Here is an 18,037-nt window from a genome sequence, read left to right on the forward strand (position 1 = left end):
GGCCGGGCATATCTTACCATAAGATAAGAAGAAAATATGACTTAACCAGAGCTTGATATTAAGGTAAAACCAACAAGTGAAATAAATCTAAAATAATATTTGGGGGGCAAATGGAGAGGTCGTCAATTTTACAATATATGTTGCTCCCAACGACAGCTAAATATCACGTATAGGTTTCGTGATTTTTTCCCGAATTAATTTCGTTACTGGTATAAGCTGTGTCTTAACGCATTCACCCTATTCTGCGGGTTTCATATTAGTTATTTCTTTCATCGTATTATAATCCGATTTCCGCGGATATAAAAATGTACAATCATAAGATTAAAACCAGTTATTTTAGCCCCGAGCTGCAGAAGTAAATAAGTAAATTTTGACTATTGAATCTCATACTACTGAGTGCCTTCGATTACATCTAACAATAAAAAGGCTTTACAATTAGCCTATACTAGGAAAGAGAAAGAACAATATTGATTTATTTCTATATATTCTTTAAATTTTAAGGATATTCGACAAGTATACATATCACTTTCATCTTAACACTTTTGCCTTGAAATTTTTTAAGAGTTTGTTTTCTAAAAGAAAATAGATTTTTAAGTTGAGAAGTTTTCGTTGGTTTCCGTAAACTCTCAGTAAAAAAACTGTTTACTTTTAAAACGTACTCTCACTTGAAAATGGAATACTTAAGCAAGATTTTAAAGTTATTAGAAAATATAATGAAATCTAATCTACACAAACAGTAAAATTAGCTCAAATTGTAATTTCGTTTTAAGTTTTCAAGTATGACTTCGAAACCGGTTAATATCTGCTATGTCATAACCGGTTCTAATCAATACTGAATAATCATGCATTGTATCGGATTAAAGCATTTTTTTCATTAAATTTTTAAAATTTTACTGTCTGCGAAAAGCTGTCTATAATACGATACTATAAATTAATATTTCTTATAATAACTATAAAATCTGCTTTGTATTTAATTGTTTCTAAAGGTAATCAGACTCTTGAATTCCTTGAATTTTGTATCAAAATAAATAAGCCTTACAATAAAAAATCTACTTGTAAAAGAAAGATGAATCCTATAACAGATTTTTGTTGGAACTATAAAATTTACTTTATTTTTTAACCAAAGTCTTTAAAGGGTGTAATATTTATGTTTTTGTAATACTATTTTATTACAATCTTTTACGATTAAATTATAATTTTCAATCCATCAGTTTTTACTATAAATTATTCTTATTTTTGCAATACAAAATTGATAGGGGGGGTCAAATTTGTAATAATAAAAGTATTGTGCTAGTTGTTGTAACGTATAAATATTTTTAAAAAATATTTGAAGATTAGTTAAAAAGGGCAAAACAAGTTTTTTTTTTATTTTTTGGTTTTTACATGAAGGATTGCGAAGCTGTTTTTAAATATAAGCAAAACATACCACCAAATATTGTGTAAGCTGTGTTTAAATTAGTATGATTACAATAAATGATGTAGAAGAAACTGGGAAGATAATTAAAAATAAAAGAATAGTAAAGGGGAAGGAGGGGCTTATAGTACAGGGAAGTGAAGGGTAAGACTAAGGAGAGGCTAATTAAATGAAAGTGAAGGGGAAGGTGGGATAAGTAAAAGGAAGAGAAGTACAAGTAGAAGACAAGGAATAGTAAAGGGTAAGTAAAGGGCAGGATATGATTGGGGAAGTGAATTGATAGATTAGCTTCGCTACTAAAAATATCCAACAAGTTGACCAAATAAACTATATTACACAAAATACAACAATTTTTGTCAACTTTCATAAGTATTTTAAGGGGACTATGCATGAACGAGAGCAAGTGATTCTAAGCACCTTCCAGCAGTGATTTTATATGTGTTTTTTTGTGAATATACATAGTTCAATATTGTTATATCGATTTAAAAAAATACGTTCACCATGGTTTTCATAAAGAAAACTTTGAAATGTTAAGCATTTTTGACGAATTATCATCAAAGGCTTCATTGAAAAAAAAAAAAAAAAATAACATGCCAATCATAATAAAATGCTGTAAATTACGGAAGTACACTAATAAAACTGTTTACAATATTACAAGGTACCATTTTTTTTCTTAAATAACATTTATCATCGAAAAAGTTAACTTTTTTTGTCACATTAGTTTGAACTCAACAAAACATTTGATGATATTTCGTCCAAAAATGCTCAACATTTCAAAGTAATCTTCATGGTGAAACATATTTTTTTTATTCGATACAACGATATTAAACATTACCTTAGCATATTCACCAAAAAACATTTAGAATCACTGCAGGAAGGTGCTTAGAATCTTGATCTCGTTCGTGCATAGTCCCCTTTATTGAATAGGGTAATAACATTGTGGAGTGGAGGGCAAAAGTGCTAAACAAACAAAATATATATCTACACAACATATACTGAATATTTTAAATCATTTTCACATTTTACATAAAATAAATCTAATTCAAGATTTGAAATAAACCATAATATAGAACATTTTACTAATTTATTAAATTTCATCATATAACTAGATTATACAAGTCAGAAATTGAATTACAAAGAATGAAAAAACTCAGGGAAAAAATACCCAATTTAACATTAATATCTTTTAAACCTTTTAAAAAAGAGACAATTTTCATTATTTTAGTAGGTATTCTATTCCCTGGAAAATTTGAAAAAGCTTTTAAAAAGCTTATTTTACTTAGACAACAGCGAAAAAGTAAAAAAGTTAATTCAGAAAAGCATTAAATACATTTTTGAATTATTGAATTATGTAAACTCATTTAAACATTAAGGCGTTCTGACAACTTTGTATGAACCTTAAAAAATGAGATAGATTATTCAGTATTACATACAAAATATAACTTAGTCAGTCTCATCTTTATTTTTTTTTGTTTTGAATTCCAAATTTTTTAAAATTTAGAGGACCTAATAATCAGCATAAAAATTTAAGTACACGGATTAACAAAATTTACTATTTGGCTACAACATGTTATTTATATCTAATCACTTGTGGTAGATGGTAATGGTTTTGATAAGATGATCCAAGCTGGTTACGATACGATGTTTCTTTAATATTGCTGACTGGACTTATTCTGACCTAGTATTTACTTTATTCATCTTGATTTAATCAATAAAACTTGAAAATGTTGATGATAAATGCCTGTTTTAACTCAGCATCCAAGTAATGTTTATGGTTATTAAAGGGATAGTTCTACGAAGTGTATTTAAAGAGTTAAGGTACTTAGAGTAGTGAACTTTTATATGTCTTAGTAGAATATATTAGGCATTGGATAGATATGATTATATGTTAAAGAATTTTTAACATTGACCAGACCAAACTTTTTTTATTTGACAATATCTAAAAAAAGTTTAAGTGATTTGCCACATAAATTACATGAGAATGGTCTATTTTTTTCCAAATATGTATAGCCAAAACACCAATATCAGAGAATCTTTTTCCACATATTTCACAAGAGTTATAAAAAAATTGAACAGAGGTTCCCCTTGGGACAAGTTACTTAAAAAACATAAAAAATAATGTCCGGTTCATAATAGGACAGGTTTTCTATAGATTCTTTTTAAAAAAAAATAAAGAAAACCATCCTGTTTACTTACAATATACACATAATCTCACGCGGAAATACCAACTAACCATACAACATATATATATATATATCTCGTGTAATTTATGTTGCAAATCACTAACTTTTTGAGATATTGTCAAATAAAAAAAGTTCGGTCAGGTCAATGTTAAAATTCTTTATCGCAATCATATCTATCCAATGCCTAATATATTCTACTAAGACATATAAAAAGATCACTACTCTAAGTACTATACTAAATATTTTATTGGTCATTCTTTGTTGTTATGTGTATTTTGTTGTATAAAAAGTTTGAAGTTCTATTAACTAGTAAATGCTATCTAAAGTTGTATTTATGACAAAAAAGTTTTTGCCATATATAACATGCAACGAAGTTGAAAATAAAAATGAAAAACTCATTTTTTAAGGAAAATCCCTGGTCAAATCTTTTAATTTTAATCAATAACTTTATATTTTGCACTACTACGTTATTTAAAATAGAAAAAACTTACAGTTCACTATTTTTTTTTAAATGCACTTCGTGAAACTATCCCTTTTGTTGTGTATGTATTACTGAATATTCTCGAATTTAGCAAGCGCCCGACAGAGCAGCAGAGGTGAAGTTGGGAAGAAAGTTGAGGAGTGGTAGAACAATACAAACACCCACCTAAAAAAAAAAAAAATATATCAGCTTTTAATTATACTTTAATCTTAAATGCTTATTTGCAAAACTGGTAAAATGTTATAAGCCTATCATCTCAGGATGTAAATTCATTTCTATGAAGGGTCTTGCATATTTTCAATTTAAGGAAAAGATAGAATGCAGATTGTTAACAGACTTCTTTAGGATGTTGCAGGGATCTAAAGGGATGAGACAATGACCGATCAATTGATGTATTGTAAAATATCCCAAGTTAATACACAAAATTAACCCTACTGTAGATTAGTATTAGTGGTTTAAACGTTTGTACACTCAGCTTAATAAACCAACCAATCAAAATTTCATAGGAAGTCCCCAAAGCCAACGAATATGAAAACGTTATTATAAAACTTTGGAAAATATTGTAATAAACAGCCCATTGTCCACTTTCTCTCTATGATGTTTTCTTTCATGTCATCAAAATTACTTACCATGAATGTGACTAGTTTGTAGGTGCCTCTGTGTAATCCCACCATTCCTTCTCATATCCCTCGTACACGTGGTTCAACAAAACCTTCCTCCTGCTGTCACAGTACCTAACAGAAAAATACATATTAAAATTGTTCTCAGAAACTTCAGTTCCAGTGCTCTAACTCTTTTTTAGTTGGGTCCCCTTGACTAAGTTTTGGTTTCAAAAAGTGTCACTCACGCCCTCCTTTAAAGAGTGATTATACTTGTTTAATTTTATGTTCGTTTTTTCCATTGCCACTTCTAACCTCTTAAGGATAGCAAATACCAGGGAAAAGGGAATGCTATTCTGACCAACAATTCTAAAGGAAAATTTCCCCACAACCCCCTCTCCCTTTTCCTCCCCTTCTTACCAAAACCTCTTCAGTTATATGAAAAAACAAGATATACCCCCAGCTAACTTCCAAAGGTTTCGTGATTTTTTTTTGTATAATTCTTTGTTACAATAGCTAGGCCTGAGCAAATACTGAATAATAAACGTTTACTAATTCTTCAGACTTAATTTTTAATTAGTTAAGTAAATAAAATAACCTGTATTTATCCTGAACTTTCTGTTTAATATCTGACAGGTTTTCAGCTGAGATATCTCTCTCCAGATATTCAGACAGCTGTTCTGTGGCGTTCTCCAAGTCCCTTTGGTTGTCCTACACAATAAATATTGTGTCAAACTATACAGGGTTGATTTTATTTATTGTTTCAAATGCCTTTATTTGAAAATATTAAATGTCGGATTAATAATTGCCAAATTTTATATGCAAAGACTAACACCAAACTAGGCCTTACACACATCATACTACTTTGATAGATCTCTGATGATAAACGTTTATTTTCTTCCGATTTCATCTAATTGAGTAACATTATCGTGAATAAAAGTTTTGAAACAAAGAGTTGTTGTTAGATAGCGTAAAATGAATGTGTGGTTTATGCAAGCAGTTAAAATTAAATCCCAAGTAAGCCATGGCTTGGCTATTAAATCAATCAATCAATAAAAACCTATACCTCAAAGATTTCCTGCTGATGATTTTTCCTGAGATAGTATGCAAACACATAAGTGTACATGAGTGTCCTCCTGCACTCACAAAGAATATCCAAGGACTTCTTCAGGAACTGGACCTCAATCCAGGACATGTTGTGCTGCTGCATCTCCTCCATCTTGTCCTTCACCATGGCGTACAGCTTGCTCTCAAACTTCAAGGACTGCAAGTGGTTCATGTATCTGGACAAAAATTACGTGAGTCCTGTGGGACTGTTTTTAATAGTAGGGCCCTCCTAAATATAGACTAAAACCTACCAAGGATTTATACAAAGCCTCCCAAAAATTGATAAACCTTTTCATTAACAAATAACTGAGTTCTTACTGGATCCACGAACAAACATCCAAATACTTTAATACATAGATAGAAAATATTAAGCAGGTAAAGGTGTAATGTTACCCAGGGAGTAAGGGGACATTGGGCTGTTTATTACACTAGTCCCCAAACTAGTCTTATAATAAAAATTTGTTATTCATTGACTTAAAAACATTTGGGACTTTTATTGAGTTTTGATTGGTTTGTTCATTTTATTTAGTTTCCAAACGTTTAAACCACTAATTGTAATCTACAGAGAGATAATTTTGTGTATCATCATTGGGGATGTACATCAATTTATCGGCCAATATCCCTAAATGTTACCTGTTGCAATAGAAAAGATATCTCTGCAGGGCAGCTCTGCTTTTCTCTTGGTTGTCTCTATTAGCCTGGGCCTCCTTCTCATTAAATCTAAATAAAATAAATATCTTAATGGTAGGTAGTAAACAAATATTCAAGTTACTGTTTCTAAACTGTACAGTGTACATATATAAAGACATAGGAATGACCTTTGACAGTCTAGGTTTTAATAAATCATTTTTTATAAAAACTATTCATATCATATTTTTTTTAGTTTTTACTGTTGGGATCTAAGTAGACATTAAGTAGGAAAAGGCACTTTTTGATAGCTAGGGTCAGCTAAAACTCCATTTTTATGCAAATTATGACTTTATATGCTGTCTCATGGGAAATCCTTCGAACATATTTGAAAAACCAACCAAGAGCTTTAAAATACTAGGATCAGGTCAAGCTGAGTGTGCCAATGGCAACAAGTAAAACAGAGCGTGCCAATATTCCCCCTAGTCAAGTAAAGTATGCCAATAATCCCCCAAGTAAAACATAGTATGCCAATATTTCATCAAGTAAAGCATAGTATGCCAATAGTTTATACAACAAAGCAGCATGACAAAAAAAATTTAAAAAAATGAATTTAACATATTTTCCGATTTATATTATAATATTTCAACCTACAAATTTACTACTTTATGTACGTAAAATATATAAACTAGCAGTTGCGTCCCTAGCATCTAGGAGCTCTCTATTCCAAGTAGTAGAAAGTTACGAAAATTAGCCTAAAACCATTAAAATTTTAAAATAAAAGATCTCATTAACTGTTATGGTTCTTCTTTCAATGAAGCCTCTTATTGGTCCTTTAAAGTACCATGATTCTGTTACAATAGTTTTTCTTTTTAAAAATTAAATGTAAAGGAGATTTTCAGCTCTCTCCTTCCCTCAAATGCCCCTAGAGACATCGAGTGGGGTGGGGCGGGGGTGGAGCCGCTATTATATATACATAAATTATTTCAAAATTTTAGGTAAAGCATATCTTGACAAGTAAAGCAGAGTATGCCAATATTACGCCAAGTAAAGCAGAGTGTGCCAATATTCCCCCTAGTCAAGTAGAGTATGCCAATATTCCCCCAAGTCAAGTAGCGTGTGCCAAAACAGGCTATTGGCATACTCAGCTTGACTTGATCCAAATACTATATCATGTAAGAACTAAATATAGTAAAATAAAATGATAAAACTAATGATGACATTCTGAATCCGCAATCAAAAATACATTTTTTTTATTTATAAGAATACCTTTTAAAATATTGCTAGAATTCACAATCCGCAAAAAAACACAGGAATCCGCAATCCGCAGATTAATCCGATTTCTTGGCGGATTTTTGTAAGAATCCTATTCCGACCCAAAATTTCGCGGATTGCCATCTCTAGGTAAAACTACTCTGTACCTGTTACAGTTATACCAGGAGGATCCATGTGGTTCCCAGGGGCCCAGACACACCCAGCAGAATTCTGCCTTACAGCTGGCATTCTTACAGATCACATGGTTACATCCACCATCCTTCTCTATGGTCGCATTACACGTTGGACATTCCTACAGAAATTACGTAAATCATTGTTTATATACAATATATATTTATGGATATCCTTTACCTACTAGAGGATCGTGTATAGTTGTTTTAATACTATAAGTTATGAGTATTTTATGTAACTCTTTCAACGACAAATTGGCGGACATAGTTACCCTAGTCGTCGCCGATCTAAAAAAAAATTTAATCCAGTAAAATTAGTTAGGAAACTTTTACCTTAGTATTGGCAGATATCCAGTTTGATGTTTCACTATCATCATCACACTTCTTTATCCACTTCTTTATAAATGTACACCTGGTAGAAAAAACCAAAATTAATAACTAAACAAGGGGGTAATTTTTTTTAAAAAAAGAACAATAAAATAAGATCAAAGGGTACATCTAGAAATATCATAGAAAGAAAAAATTCGTTTATAGCTTCTTATAAACAGGAATTAAGTTCATATAAGATTTAAAGAATGTTTCTAAATCCCGAAGTTTATTATGGGATCTATAAATCAATAAGTCTCCTTGTAAGAAAGATTTCTCTAGTATACAAGCTTATGTAAAAATCAAACCCGCGACCGTGGCTCAACACGTAGCGCATCCGCTCGTCGTCGGGAAGGTGATAGGTTCGAATCTCGGGCCGACACCGCGTCATAACTAAAGACGTTAAAAATGGTTCCTACTGCTGCTATGTCAGATGCGCGACATAAATAGTTAGAGTAGGTGGAATGCCTTGGCCCAAAACAGGCGCAACTCGTTACCATGCACAGTTGGGACTTCTCAGACAAAGGTCGTGCATCACAGAGAGTTGGTTGTCTGATGGATGTTACTTAGCCTAATATCCTTGGGTGTTTGGACAGAGAAGGGTGCGTTAGTCATCCTTAGTTCTCCTGGATTGCTGGACCAGGACCTGGACAGTACATCAAGTCGATAAGGTCCGGTACTGCAATCCCGCCCGTACGAGGTATGTAAAAATCAAGTGGTGTAAAAAAAAATTTGTTAATAATATAATATAATCTTCATATCACTCATCAATGCTCTTTTATTATAAGTCTATAAGTTTTTATCAGTTTTAAGATATTTAAATGAATGTAGACAACTGTATACCTGACAGGATCATGCCAGTTTTCAGCACAGCTGAAACAGAACTGGTGTCCACATCTGCACTTGACTGGTTTAGGCTCAACAGTCTGTACCTGCAATTTAAAAAGGTTACACTTAAATTATCTATACTATATGACTTCAAAATATGAAATAAACCGTTTTTGACTCTCTCAGTTGAAATTATCCCAATTAATAAGTGACTTTAGTTCGAGTTGTAAGGCATTTGCTGGTTGCCTGCCAGAATCATAGATATTTTAGCCTAAACCCTTACACAGGCAAAGGCGTAAAATTATTCCTGCTGAACAATGGCAAGATTAATAGTAGTAGTAGAAAAAGTTTTTCTCATCTTCTATAAATGATCACTGGAAAATGGAAATATTAAGCTTATGAATAAGTTTCTTCAATAGAAATCACTCGGTAATTCGGTCGGTCTGTAAAGACCTTTTTTTCATATTAAATATTAATAATTCATGAGCTTTGGTACTTGTGGGTGATGTTATACTTGTTAAGCAAATAAAATTTCAAATACCTTGATAGCATTGTTACAATCTGGAGATGGGCACCACTTGAGAAGCCTGTTACACTGAACAAAACTATTTGTAATCAGATGCTGATACTTGAGCTTTACTCGGTCCTGTTACATAATATTAGTAATACTGAGAATCCAAGCTTTTTTTGTCTGTAGTAAAGGATCCCGCTAACTAATAAACAGGTATGTTTCTCCTTTTCAGTAAACCTTCTTATAGGTCTAGGGAAGTTTTTTTTGACTATTTTGGAGTAAAGCACCTCGGTCCTCCATAATCCCAATAAAAAAATGCATCCAACCCCATTTTTAAAACTTTTTCTCTTACCCTTAGTGCCCCTAGAGCGAGGCTTCTAGGGGCGCCGCCGCTAGTATTTTAAAAAAGAAATAGGAGTAAAAGTAAAGAAAGTATATGTTAAATATATTTGTTCTTACATGCTGATGAGACTCAGGGTAAACAATGGGAACCTTCCCAATTTCAAGTTTAAAAGGGTGTTGCCCCCCCCCCCCCCCCTACATCTTTCATCCGCCCGCTTAGGATATATGTCCAAATATTGTATCCGAGCTAGGTTAAATTATTTCTAATTTTATTTTTGATTAGGTAATAAAACAAAGAATTAAAGAAAAGATCTGTTTTCATGCATGTAAACTTCTTAGAAGATATAATCAGCTTAGCATGATGAAAATATCATATATTTTTTTTTTATCATATTTAATATTTATTGAGAAAAAAAAAAATTATTTGATTTTAGGGCACAGTAAAAAGTTATTAGGTATATCAAGGGAAAAATTTAAATTATTCAAATTATTGGCTACTACAAATCAAGTGAAATATTAGTGCTCAACTTTCCCTCGGCGCATTAATAAACTTTATCTTAGATGAGGAAAGATTCCTACTATTTTGGAGAGGGCATTTGACTAAGGGTTACAATCCTTTCATATAAAGTAGCAAGTTTTTTTGTATGTCCGTTAAGATCTTTCTACAACAGAGTTCTCCATTTTAGAGAAGATTTGTATAATACAGGATGGCTTTTTGCTATTTTATTTTCAATTTTACGCCTTGAAATGGTTTTATGCCATTTTTCAAATAAACTACTAATATTCCTGAGTCAGATTCATCACAGTTTGGTCGTCTACAATGATGTTACAGTTTCCCGGGCACTCAATCATCTGAGACACAGTTTTTCAAACATTTTATTCTCGCAGTAAGCAAAATTCAAATCAATAAGCAATAGGTGAAATACGTTGCCAATTTAGTTTTTGTACAAATGATAATTACCATTCACATATCTATTTTGTAGGTATCCAAGTACTAATATATTTTAATTGAATATTAACCCTTCAACCCCCCACCCCCCTCAACCCTTGGACGTATTTGTAGGAATCTAAGCTAAACTATATAAACCACTTACTTCGTTCGAAGGTGCAAATAAAGTTTTAATACAATACAAAATAAATACTGAAGGCACAAAATGAAAATGTTTGTAAACTGCATTCCTGACTAGCCCCCTCGTCCATGATTTTTGTTGTAAGGTAGTCTGTCCAGCACTGCTTGCAGTACAGGTGACCACACTCCAGACCAGTCATCATCTAAATATTTATTTATTAATTTGAAATTGTGAGAAATTGAAATTCTCTTTAAAGACACGCAAATTACAACAGTAGGTAAGAACCTAATTTTTTTTGTTATTTTCATTTTCTTAATTAGACATTTTGTTTAAATTAAAATATTCATGTATAAACAAACGATTCACAAATATGATATTTGATTCGTGTAATCTTTACATATCTTTTCAAATTGAGAAAAAAAAATACACACAAAAAAAAACAATTACTTACCTGTTTAGATAGAGAAAGGCAGCAAATTTCACATTCCAAAACTTGGTTGGGTGGTATGGTTCTCTTCACTTTAGATGTCACTGGTGGTTTTCTTAAACATTTTAATACATTACGACTTTCCTACCTAGTTAAGCTCAAAAGTTAAATTAACCTTCGGTCAAAAGAGATATTTCTTCAGTTAAATCAAATATACCGAGAGAAAAAATCTATTATACCCCAATACTGCTGCAATTAATATCACCACTTTAGAGCATGGTATGCATTCACGGTATGCTCTAGTCGTTAAAGGAAGAAAGGATTAATGTGGATTCTAAGTATTCGGTACATTTTATTATTTTAGTATAGTATAGTATTATAAATACTTTAAATAAATATCTTACCTGTAAGGCGAGATGACATGAGCGTCCTGGAACATTTTCTCCTGTTCTGTTTCTGAGTAATACTGGTCCATCAGTTTCTCTTTGTCCCATTTAAAATGGTTTAACAAGATCCTGCACAATTTTAAAGTGTTAGTCTTTGTTTTTTTTTCATTTAAATATACAAGCAGTAGAACCCCTGTGGGGCTCTTGAGGGAAGAAAGAGGAAGGGGAAGTCGAATCTACACTTGATTTTTCTTTTATGAGTTATTTCTTTAAAGTTAAGAAGCATACTTTACTGAAATTTTTGTAAAAAAGTGTTTAAACCAAAAAATAGTGATGGCAATCCGTCGAATTTTTGGGCCGGATTCGGATTCTTAAAGAATCCGTCAAAAAAGTGGCGGATTCCTGCCGATTCCGGATTCTTATTTTTGGCGGATTCCGGATTCTAGCAATATTTTAAAAGAATTTTTTTAAACATTAAAAAAATTAAGTGCTACATATGTCCTAAAAATCAATGTTCTTGGTGTTCTCAATAATTCACTTCCGAGAATCGAACCTGATTTTAAAAGATTTTATATATAATGATGAGAAGCTTTGCCTTCAAAGAGGAGTTGAAAGAAAAAACTCAAGACGCTAATTTTAGCCTACCAAATAAGAATCCGGAATCCGCTATTAAAAACGGATTCCGGATTGGGATTCCAAAATTGGCCAAAACTTGGGCGGATTCCGGATTGCCATCTCTACCAAAAAATAAACACATGCATAAAGTCGAAGAAATACTCTCACACAGACATTTAAAGATTCATATTAAAAGAATTCACTGAACATCAACATATTACAAATTACCGTCTAAAGACAAATTACAAAAAAACGGTGAAGAAGCGTAGGTAACATATGATATTAAGTATTATTTACCTGACAGTGGTAATTGGAATCTCAATGACATTGTTAACTTCTCTTATACTTTCTACCATGTGGTTTACTATCTCATCTGTACTTAGCACCTACAAAATTTATTCATATAACAAAACAGGAATATGATGTGCCATAGAATAGAGGTTAGCGCACTACGCTCTGGTTGGCAAAATCCGAGCTAAAATAATCCCGACCCCCCCCCCCCCCTCCCCTGGCCACCCCCAGAGACAGACAGAATTACAAATGCTGTCGCAATTCGTCATAATGTAATCAAGCAACCCTCCCTGAGGAGACACCCGAATGATGATATATGACATTAAACCTTTTTCTATATAGATTAAAATTATTGGTGGAAAAACTTAGACATTGTTTATTTGAACCAACCCCAAAAAAAGAAATGACGAAAAGAATGAGTTTATAAAACTATGGATTAAAGTATAATTTACAGTTCAATGTCCTATGTCCCACTTCCTTGCTGATCTAATATATACTTTCTAGCGGATACGTTCCATAGAAGCTTCTAGGGGCACGTAAAATGTTTTCTTTTCAATCTATGTTAAGATCAGTTGTTAGATGGTGCTAGATGGAGTTAGTTATTTTTAATTTTGTAATATTGTTAATAAATTGATTTAAACCTTTCCAGGACCTTTGAGAAGCTCCATTGAAAATTAAAGGAGAACCATATCGTTTTTCGGTACACACAGCAACACAATTAAAGATCTTGTTACTTTATTATAAGGATGAATTACCTCAAAATAATATTCTTCATCCGCTTTATCTTCTGAGTGTCCAGGTTCTTCACCCAGTCCTATGTCCATATCATCCTCCTAAAAAACATCTTTATAAGTTAGGATTTTATTAAAGGGGTAGTTGCACGAAATGCATTTCAATTTAGTGAACTGCATGTTCAATGGTTTAAACTACATTTATAGGGCATTTGACCACCTAGATCTACTTTATCTTATATCTGGTAATGAAATTTGATGATTTATCTTCTATAATAAGTTGGTAATCTAATACCTATGATAAAGGCACTAAAAAGGGTAAAATATACCGTTAAGTAGAAAAAATATGATTTGCCAAAAATAAGAATTGAAATGGCTTTAATTCACAGGTTACTTACCATCGTATGTATTTCCAACTCAATATAAACTAAATAAATTTTCACAGATTTTTATTTTAAAATTGGAAGATTTTTTCGTCAGTACATTTTTAAATTTTTTTCTGTTATTCACCATTTAAAGAAAAAATACCTAAATATAGGTATTGCAGTTGATTGGAACAGAATACAAACATTTTAAGTGTGACTCAATGGTTGACATTTTAGAAAAATAGTAACTAAGCAAATTTCCAAAAATTAATTCAGTTTTAATTGAGTCTTAAGTGTGATTTTAAGTGTCCCAAATAACCATCCATAGTGAACGATAAAATACACACACTGAGATTTTTTAATGTAGTATTTGTGTAAATATACCACTATGGATAAAATACTACGCATTTAAAAAAAAAACTTACCATTTCATCAGAATCGTCCTCTTCTGGTGAAACATTTCCCGAATCTGTTGCCTCGTATAAACCATAATCATCATCAGATTCCATTTTTATATGTGTTAATCTGTCCCTAGCTAGGAGTCTGAAATATTAAAAATAGTTGGTTGCCATTGTCTTTCATATTCAGGGTAATGCATAGTAGTTAAGTTATTTATCGCATCGTATTAGAGACAGCTTTCCACGGATATTTATATAAATGATTATACGATTAAAACCAATTATGTTAGCCCAGGTGGACCAAAGGTCCGGGAAAAAAATACTGGTATTAATTTTATGAATTTTATTTTAATATTCGTGGGAAATGTCTGTAATACGATGCTATACATGATTTTTCAGTATGGCTAAAAACTAGTTTTAATCCTGCGGATATTAATCGGTTTCAACGATATACCTACTGGAAAATAGTTTCAAAAAAGTATTTTACAGTTGGCTTTGTATATTAATGAAACTATCTTATAACGTATTCTTAAACATTTTTTTTGTAACAACTTTAATGTTTTTGTTGTAAATAAAAAGAATAAGATATATCTTAAATATTTAGTCACTTGTAAATTGAAAAAGTGCAATTAAATTATACCTATCCATATTTTAAGTACATTTAAACATAAAAAAATACTAAATGCAAATATAAATATTTTACATGAGTACCTACTAGATATTTCTATTCGATTTTTGAAATCGCAAACAATTTTAATAAAAATATATAATTATGACAAATCACTGTTTACTTTAAATGCATTATTTTTTCTTTACATAAGTATATAAAAGTACAGAACAATCAGTGAATAAGATAAATCAAAGAATACTCAAAGTACCTACAACTTTTTGAAATAAAATACAAAGAAACTTTGACTTGTTTTTTTTCTCGCTCTATTCTTTGTAATATCTCTAATCACAGAAATCTTATTGCTGTATTGATTTAACATTTGGTATTTAAATTAAGCGTAGAGGGTACATTATTACAGTTTAAGTTATCATACAAAAATTTCGGATAAAATCCCTTTCGTGGCCCGCCTCTAAAGGGGCGTTTCTTCGTATTTTCACAGTTGCTTTTGGTAGGTTATTTTAGGTTAGATTATTGCCCCGAATGGTTAGGCAATTGGCTCCGCATAGATATCGTCCCCCGCATGGGCTAGAATAGGAGAAAATCTACTGTGAAAATACAACGAAACGTACCTTAAGAGGCGTTGTCACGAAAGGGACTCAACCCAAAATTTCTTCTTTATTAATCATATATGAATCATTCATAAAACATTCTAAGCTTTTGCTTTTGTTACAGTCTTCAAAATAGCTTGGAAGAAACTATGTTTAGCAGCCTAAAGTCATATATGCATTAGTTTTGTTTATTGGCATTGGAAGAATAAAAATAGAATTTTAACTTTTAAAACAACTTATACATTCAATACAACTAAAAAGGCAAGATATTTTATCTTTAAGGGGTAAAGGGTTTATATAGTTTTTATTGTAAAAAACGTAATTAATGTATAATGTATATTCCTGAGTAGATTCGAGCTTGGTGACCACTTGAGCAGGAGCTCGGGCTAATTTCAAGGATTCATAATCTATTTCAGGGTGAACACCTTAATTTTCAATTTTGTTAAAACACAATCAAAAAGGCTAAATATATTTTATGAAACACGCACGAGAATTATTTTTAAGATGCATGAAAAATGGTGTTTGAAATCAAGACAATGTTATGATTAGTAAATCAAAATACTAAGTAATTAAAAGTTTGATTTATTGTAAAAGTATCAAGATTTGAATTAATCTTGTTAATTTATAATATTTCATCCAAAAGATGCATTTCTTGTACCTGACAAAAGAACTTTTCCCTTGCCATGGTTCAAAGAAATCATAGCAGGAGGTTTTCCAGAAACATCATCATATACGGCTAAAGTTTCATACTTTACACTTGAACTAAAAAAATCCTTTCTTTAAAACAAATTGTAAAATTAAAATATAAAATTAAATTTTGTCTTGCCTTGTTGGTTTAAAAGAGCAGCCACCATTATAGTAAACATAAATGGACAGGTTTACTTCCTTATTTTTCAATCCTAAAGAAAGGATTTTAAAAATTTGTCATGTTTAAGTACTTTAAATTCAAATATTTGAGTTTGGCATTCTAGATATAATCAATAATCATTGCCTTTCATCCCGAAGTAAATTATTTTTTATATCTATAATATTTTTGACATAAAATACCTTTAAATTGTGAAAAATTTGAAAAGGTTACGGTCATTTAGATTTCTTATTTAATTTACTTAAAACATAATTAAAGTCTTGCCTGAATTACATGGTCTAACCAGACTAGCATGCGATCCAGCTTCAGAATTATAAACAAACTAAATATAATTTAAGTTCTTTATTATTTTGTTTATTATTCTAGTTATATGCAATGATAAATGCCTGTCTTCCCCCCTCGTGTTAGAATTATAGCCATGATATTCAGTAGGTACAGTAAAATGGTTTAGCTTTAGATCTCTAGTTCTCATTTCATTTTCTAATACATTTTAGTTTTTTGTTGTAAAATAAAACTTAATAGGACATGACAAACATAGGTAACCTGTACATCAGGATAAAGAGTTCCATATCCTGTTCCATGGAACAAATCAAGTGGCCTAGATCCACATACCTCTATAAATATATTCCTTAGGGATGTACAGTACAATATATCCTATAATATAAAATTAAAAATAGTAAAGTTTTTTATCTCTAGCTTATGATTTCTATAACTACTGAACGGATAAAGTTCTCATTTATAGGAAACCTTCACATGGGTCTTGGTATGGTTTTTTGATTTTAGATTTATAAATGGGGATGGTTTTAGGTATTTTTTTCTCCCTTATACCTCTTGGAATGCAGAGCCCCTAGATGCTAAGTGTGCAGCCGCTAGTAATTTTAAAAAGTAACGGGACAATCATCATATTAAATAAAACACCTAAGTAACAGGATAAAAATATCCTGTTTTAAGTCAATGTGAAAAAAAGCCTGACCTAAAGGGGTCCCAATTTCGAATTCCACCCTGTTACAGGCAAAATAGGCTCCAGCACAAAATCCAATATAGGTACCACCATTCTCCACAAACTGCCTTATCATGTCAACCCCTTGCAACCTATCAGTTATTAAAAACTTTAATACTATTCAAGTTAAAGAGTGTTGTGTAATGTTATACATTCTATATAAAAATTAAAAATTGTATTATTACAAAGTTGCCAAAAACGTTTTCAGTATAAACTATAATAAAATCTGAACATTCGACTGACCCTAATTTATCTAGGTAAGGCAAATCTCTTCCCCCGGGCATCACAAAAACATCAAACTAAATAAATGGACACCACAAAATATATTAATTTAAGAATATGCGCTATGTAAATAAAAAAATGTATTATACTAAAATTTTTCAGTTTAGAAAAAAGTCAAAAATTTAACCGACCTCATTAATTCTATTGATCTCAGAAGCTTTTAGAGTGGTCACCCTTAGAAAAGCAAGTTCAAATAAACAACAAACAAAAAATATTCACATAGCAGCTTTCTTTGACAAAAAATATGAGTAAAAAGTATACTAAAATTGTAGACAAAGATTAATATTCTGAAATAAATAATAAAAAAGATGGCGATCCATATTTGTTAATATTCCTTAAAAAAATTTAAAAACTTGTTTAAGCATAATAGATTAAAAATAAAAAAACGGCTTAATAAAATCTAATAAAAATCTGTGTTCTTGCTATTTTCCTGTATCCAGAGATATTGAAAGTTCTAAAAAAAGAGTCATTCTTTGTTGTGAAAAT

The 18,037-nt window shown here is 31.1% G+C and overlaps 2 protein-coding genes across 7 annotated transcripts; both read right to left on the bottom strand.

Annotated features, from left to right (window-relative positions):
- Positions 1-467: 467 nt before the first annotated feature.
- On the bottom strand, positions 468-14,335 carry ari-1 (E3 ubiquitin-protein ligase ariadne-1). Of its 4 annotated transcripts, none has more exons than XM_080150213.1 (18): positions 14,214-14,335; positions 13,448-13,525; positions 12,699-12,787; positions 11,805-11,915; positions 11,425-11,515; positions 11,083-11,175; positions 10,688-10,755; positions 9,592-9,694; positions 9,066-9,154; positions 8,190-8,268; positions 7,833-7,978; positions 6,418-6,504; positions 5,744-5,960; positions 5,276-5,388; positions 4,708-4,812; positions 4,131-4,243; positions 2,351-3,197; positions 468-532 (listed from the first exon to the last, which is right to left on the bottom strand). In XM_080150213.1, exons 1-15 carry the CDS (start codon positions 14,295-14,297, stop codon positions 4,719-4,721), a joined length of 1,542 nt encoding a protein of 513 aa, XP_080006339.1. In that variant the 5' UTR covers positions 14,298-14,335; the 3' UTR covers positions 468-532; positions 2,351-3,197; positions 4,131-4,243; positions 4,708-4,718. The 4 variants fall into 4 exon arrangements, with proteins under 4 accessions (XP_080006339.1, XP_080006331.1, XP_080006321.1 ...); XM_080150205.1 differs by having other exon boundaries at positions 468-546; XM_080150195.1 differs by having other exon boundaries at positions 468-1,774.
- LOC145307709 (uncharacterized protein TC_0305-like) lies at positions 14,331-17,811 on the bottom strand. Of its 3 annotated transcripts, XM_080150220.1 has the most exons (8): positions 17,683-17,736; positions 17,513-17,568; positions 17,243-17,361; positions 16,813-16,883; positions 16,534-16,591; positions 16,231-16,303; positions 16,063-16,166; positions 14,331-15,829 (listed from the first exon to the last, which is right to left on the bottom strand). In XM_080150220.1, the coding sequence occupies exons 2-8, from the start codon at positions 17,551-17,553 to the stop codon at positions 15,624-15,626; spliced, it is 672 nt and encodes a 223-aa protein (XP_080006346.1). In that variant the 5' UTR covers positions 17,554-17,568; positions 17,683-17,736; the 3' UTR covers positions 14,331-15,623. The 3 variants fall into 3 exon arrangements, with proteins under 3 accessions (XP_080006346.1, XP_080006347.1, XP_080006348.1); XM_080150221.1 differs by lacking the exon at positions 17,513-17,568 and having other exon boundaries at positions 17,683-17,811; XM_080150222.1 differs by having other exon boundaries at positions 15,689-16,166.
- Between the last annotated feature and the right edge of the window lie 226 nt (positions 17,812-18,037).

The sequence above is a fragment of the Acartia tonsa genome, chromosome 2, assembly GCF_053477335.1.
Source record: "Acartia tonsa isolate MP-2025a chromosome 2, ASM5347733v1, whole genome shotgun sequence".
Taxonomy (NCBI): domain Eukaryota; kingdom Metazoa; phylum Arthropoda; class Copepoda; order Calanoida; family Acartiidae; genus Acartia; species Acartia tonsa.

Excerpts from the sequence above, each read along its gene's own strand:
- LOC145307709 (XM_080150220.1), bottom strand. The coding sequence starts at position 17,553 with ATGCCCGGGGGAAGAGATTTGCCTTACCTAGATAAATTAGG. Across the intron at positions 16,592-16,812 it reads CTCTTTATCCTGATGTACAG|TTTGTTTATAATTCTGAAGC; the intron begins GTTACCTATGTT and ends AATTATATTTAG. Across the intron at positions 15,830-16,062 it reads GGGAAAAGTTCTTTTGTCAG|GTGTTCACCCTGAAATAGAT; the intron begins GTACAAGAAATG and ends TTGAAAATTAAG.
- ari-1 (XM_080150213.1), bottom strand. The coding sequence starts at position 14,297 with ATGGAATCTGATGATGATTATGGTTTATACGAGGCAACAGATTCGGGA. Across the intron at positions 12,788-13,447 it reads ATGAAGAATATTATTTTGAG|GTGCTAAGTACAGATGAGAT; the intron begins GTAATTCATCCT and ends TAAATTTTGTAG. Across the intron at positions 5,961-6,417 it reads TATCTTTTCTATTGCAACAG|ATACATGAACCACTTGCAGT; the intron begins GTAACATTTAGG and ends ATTTTTGTCCAG.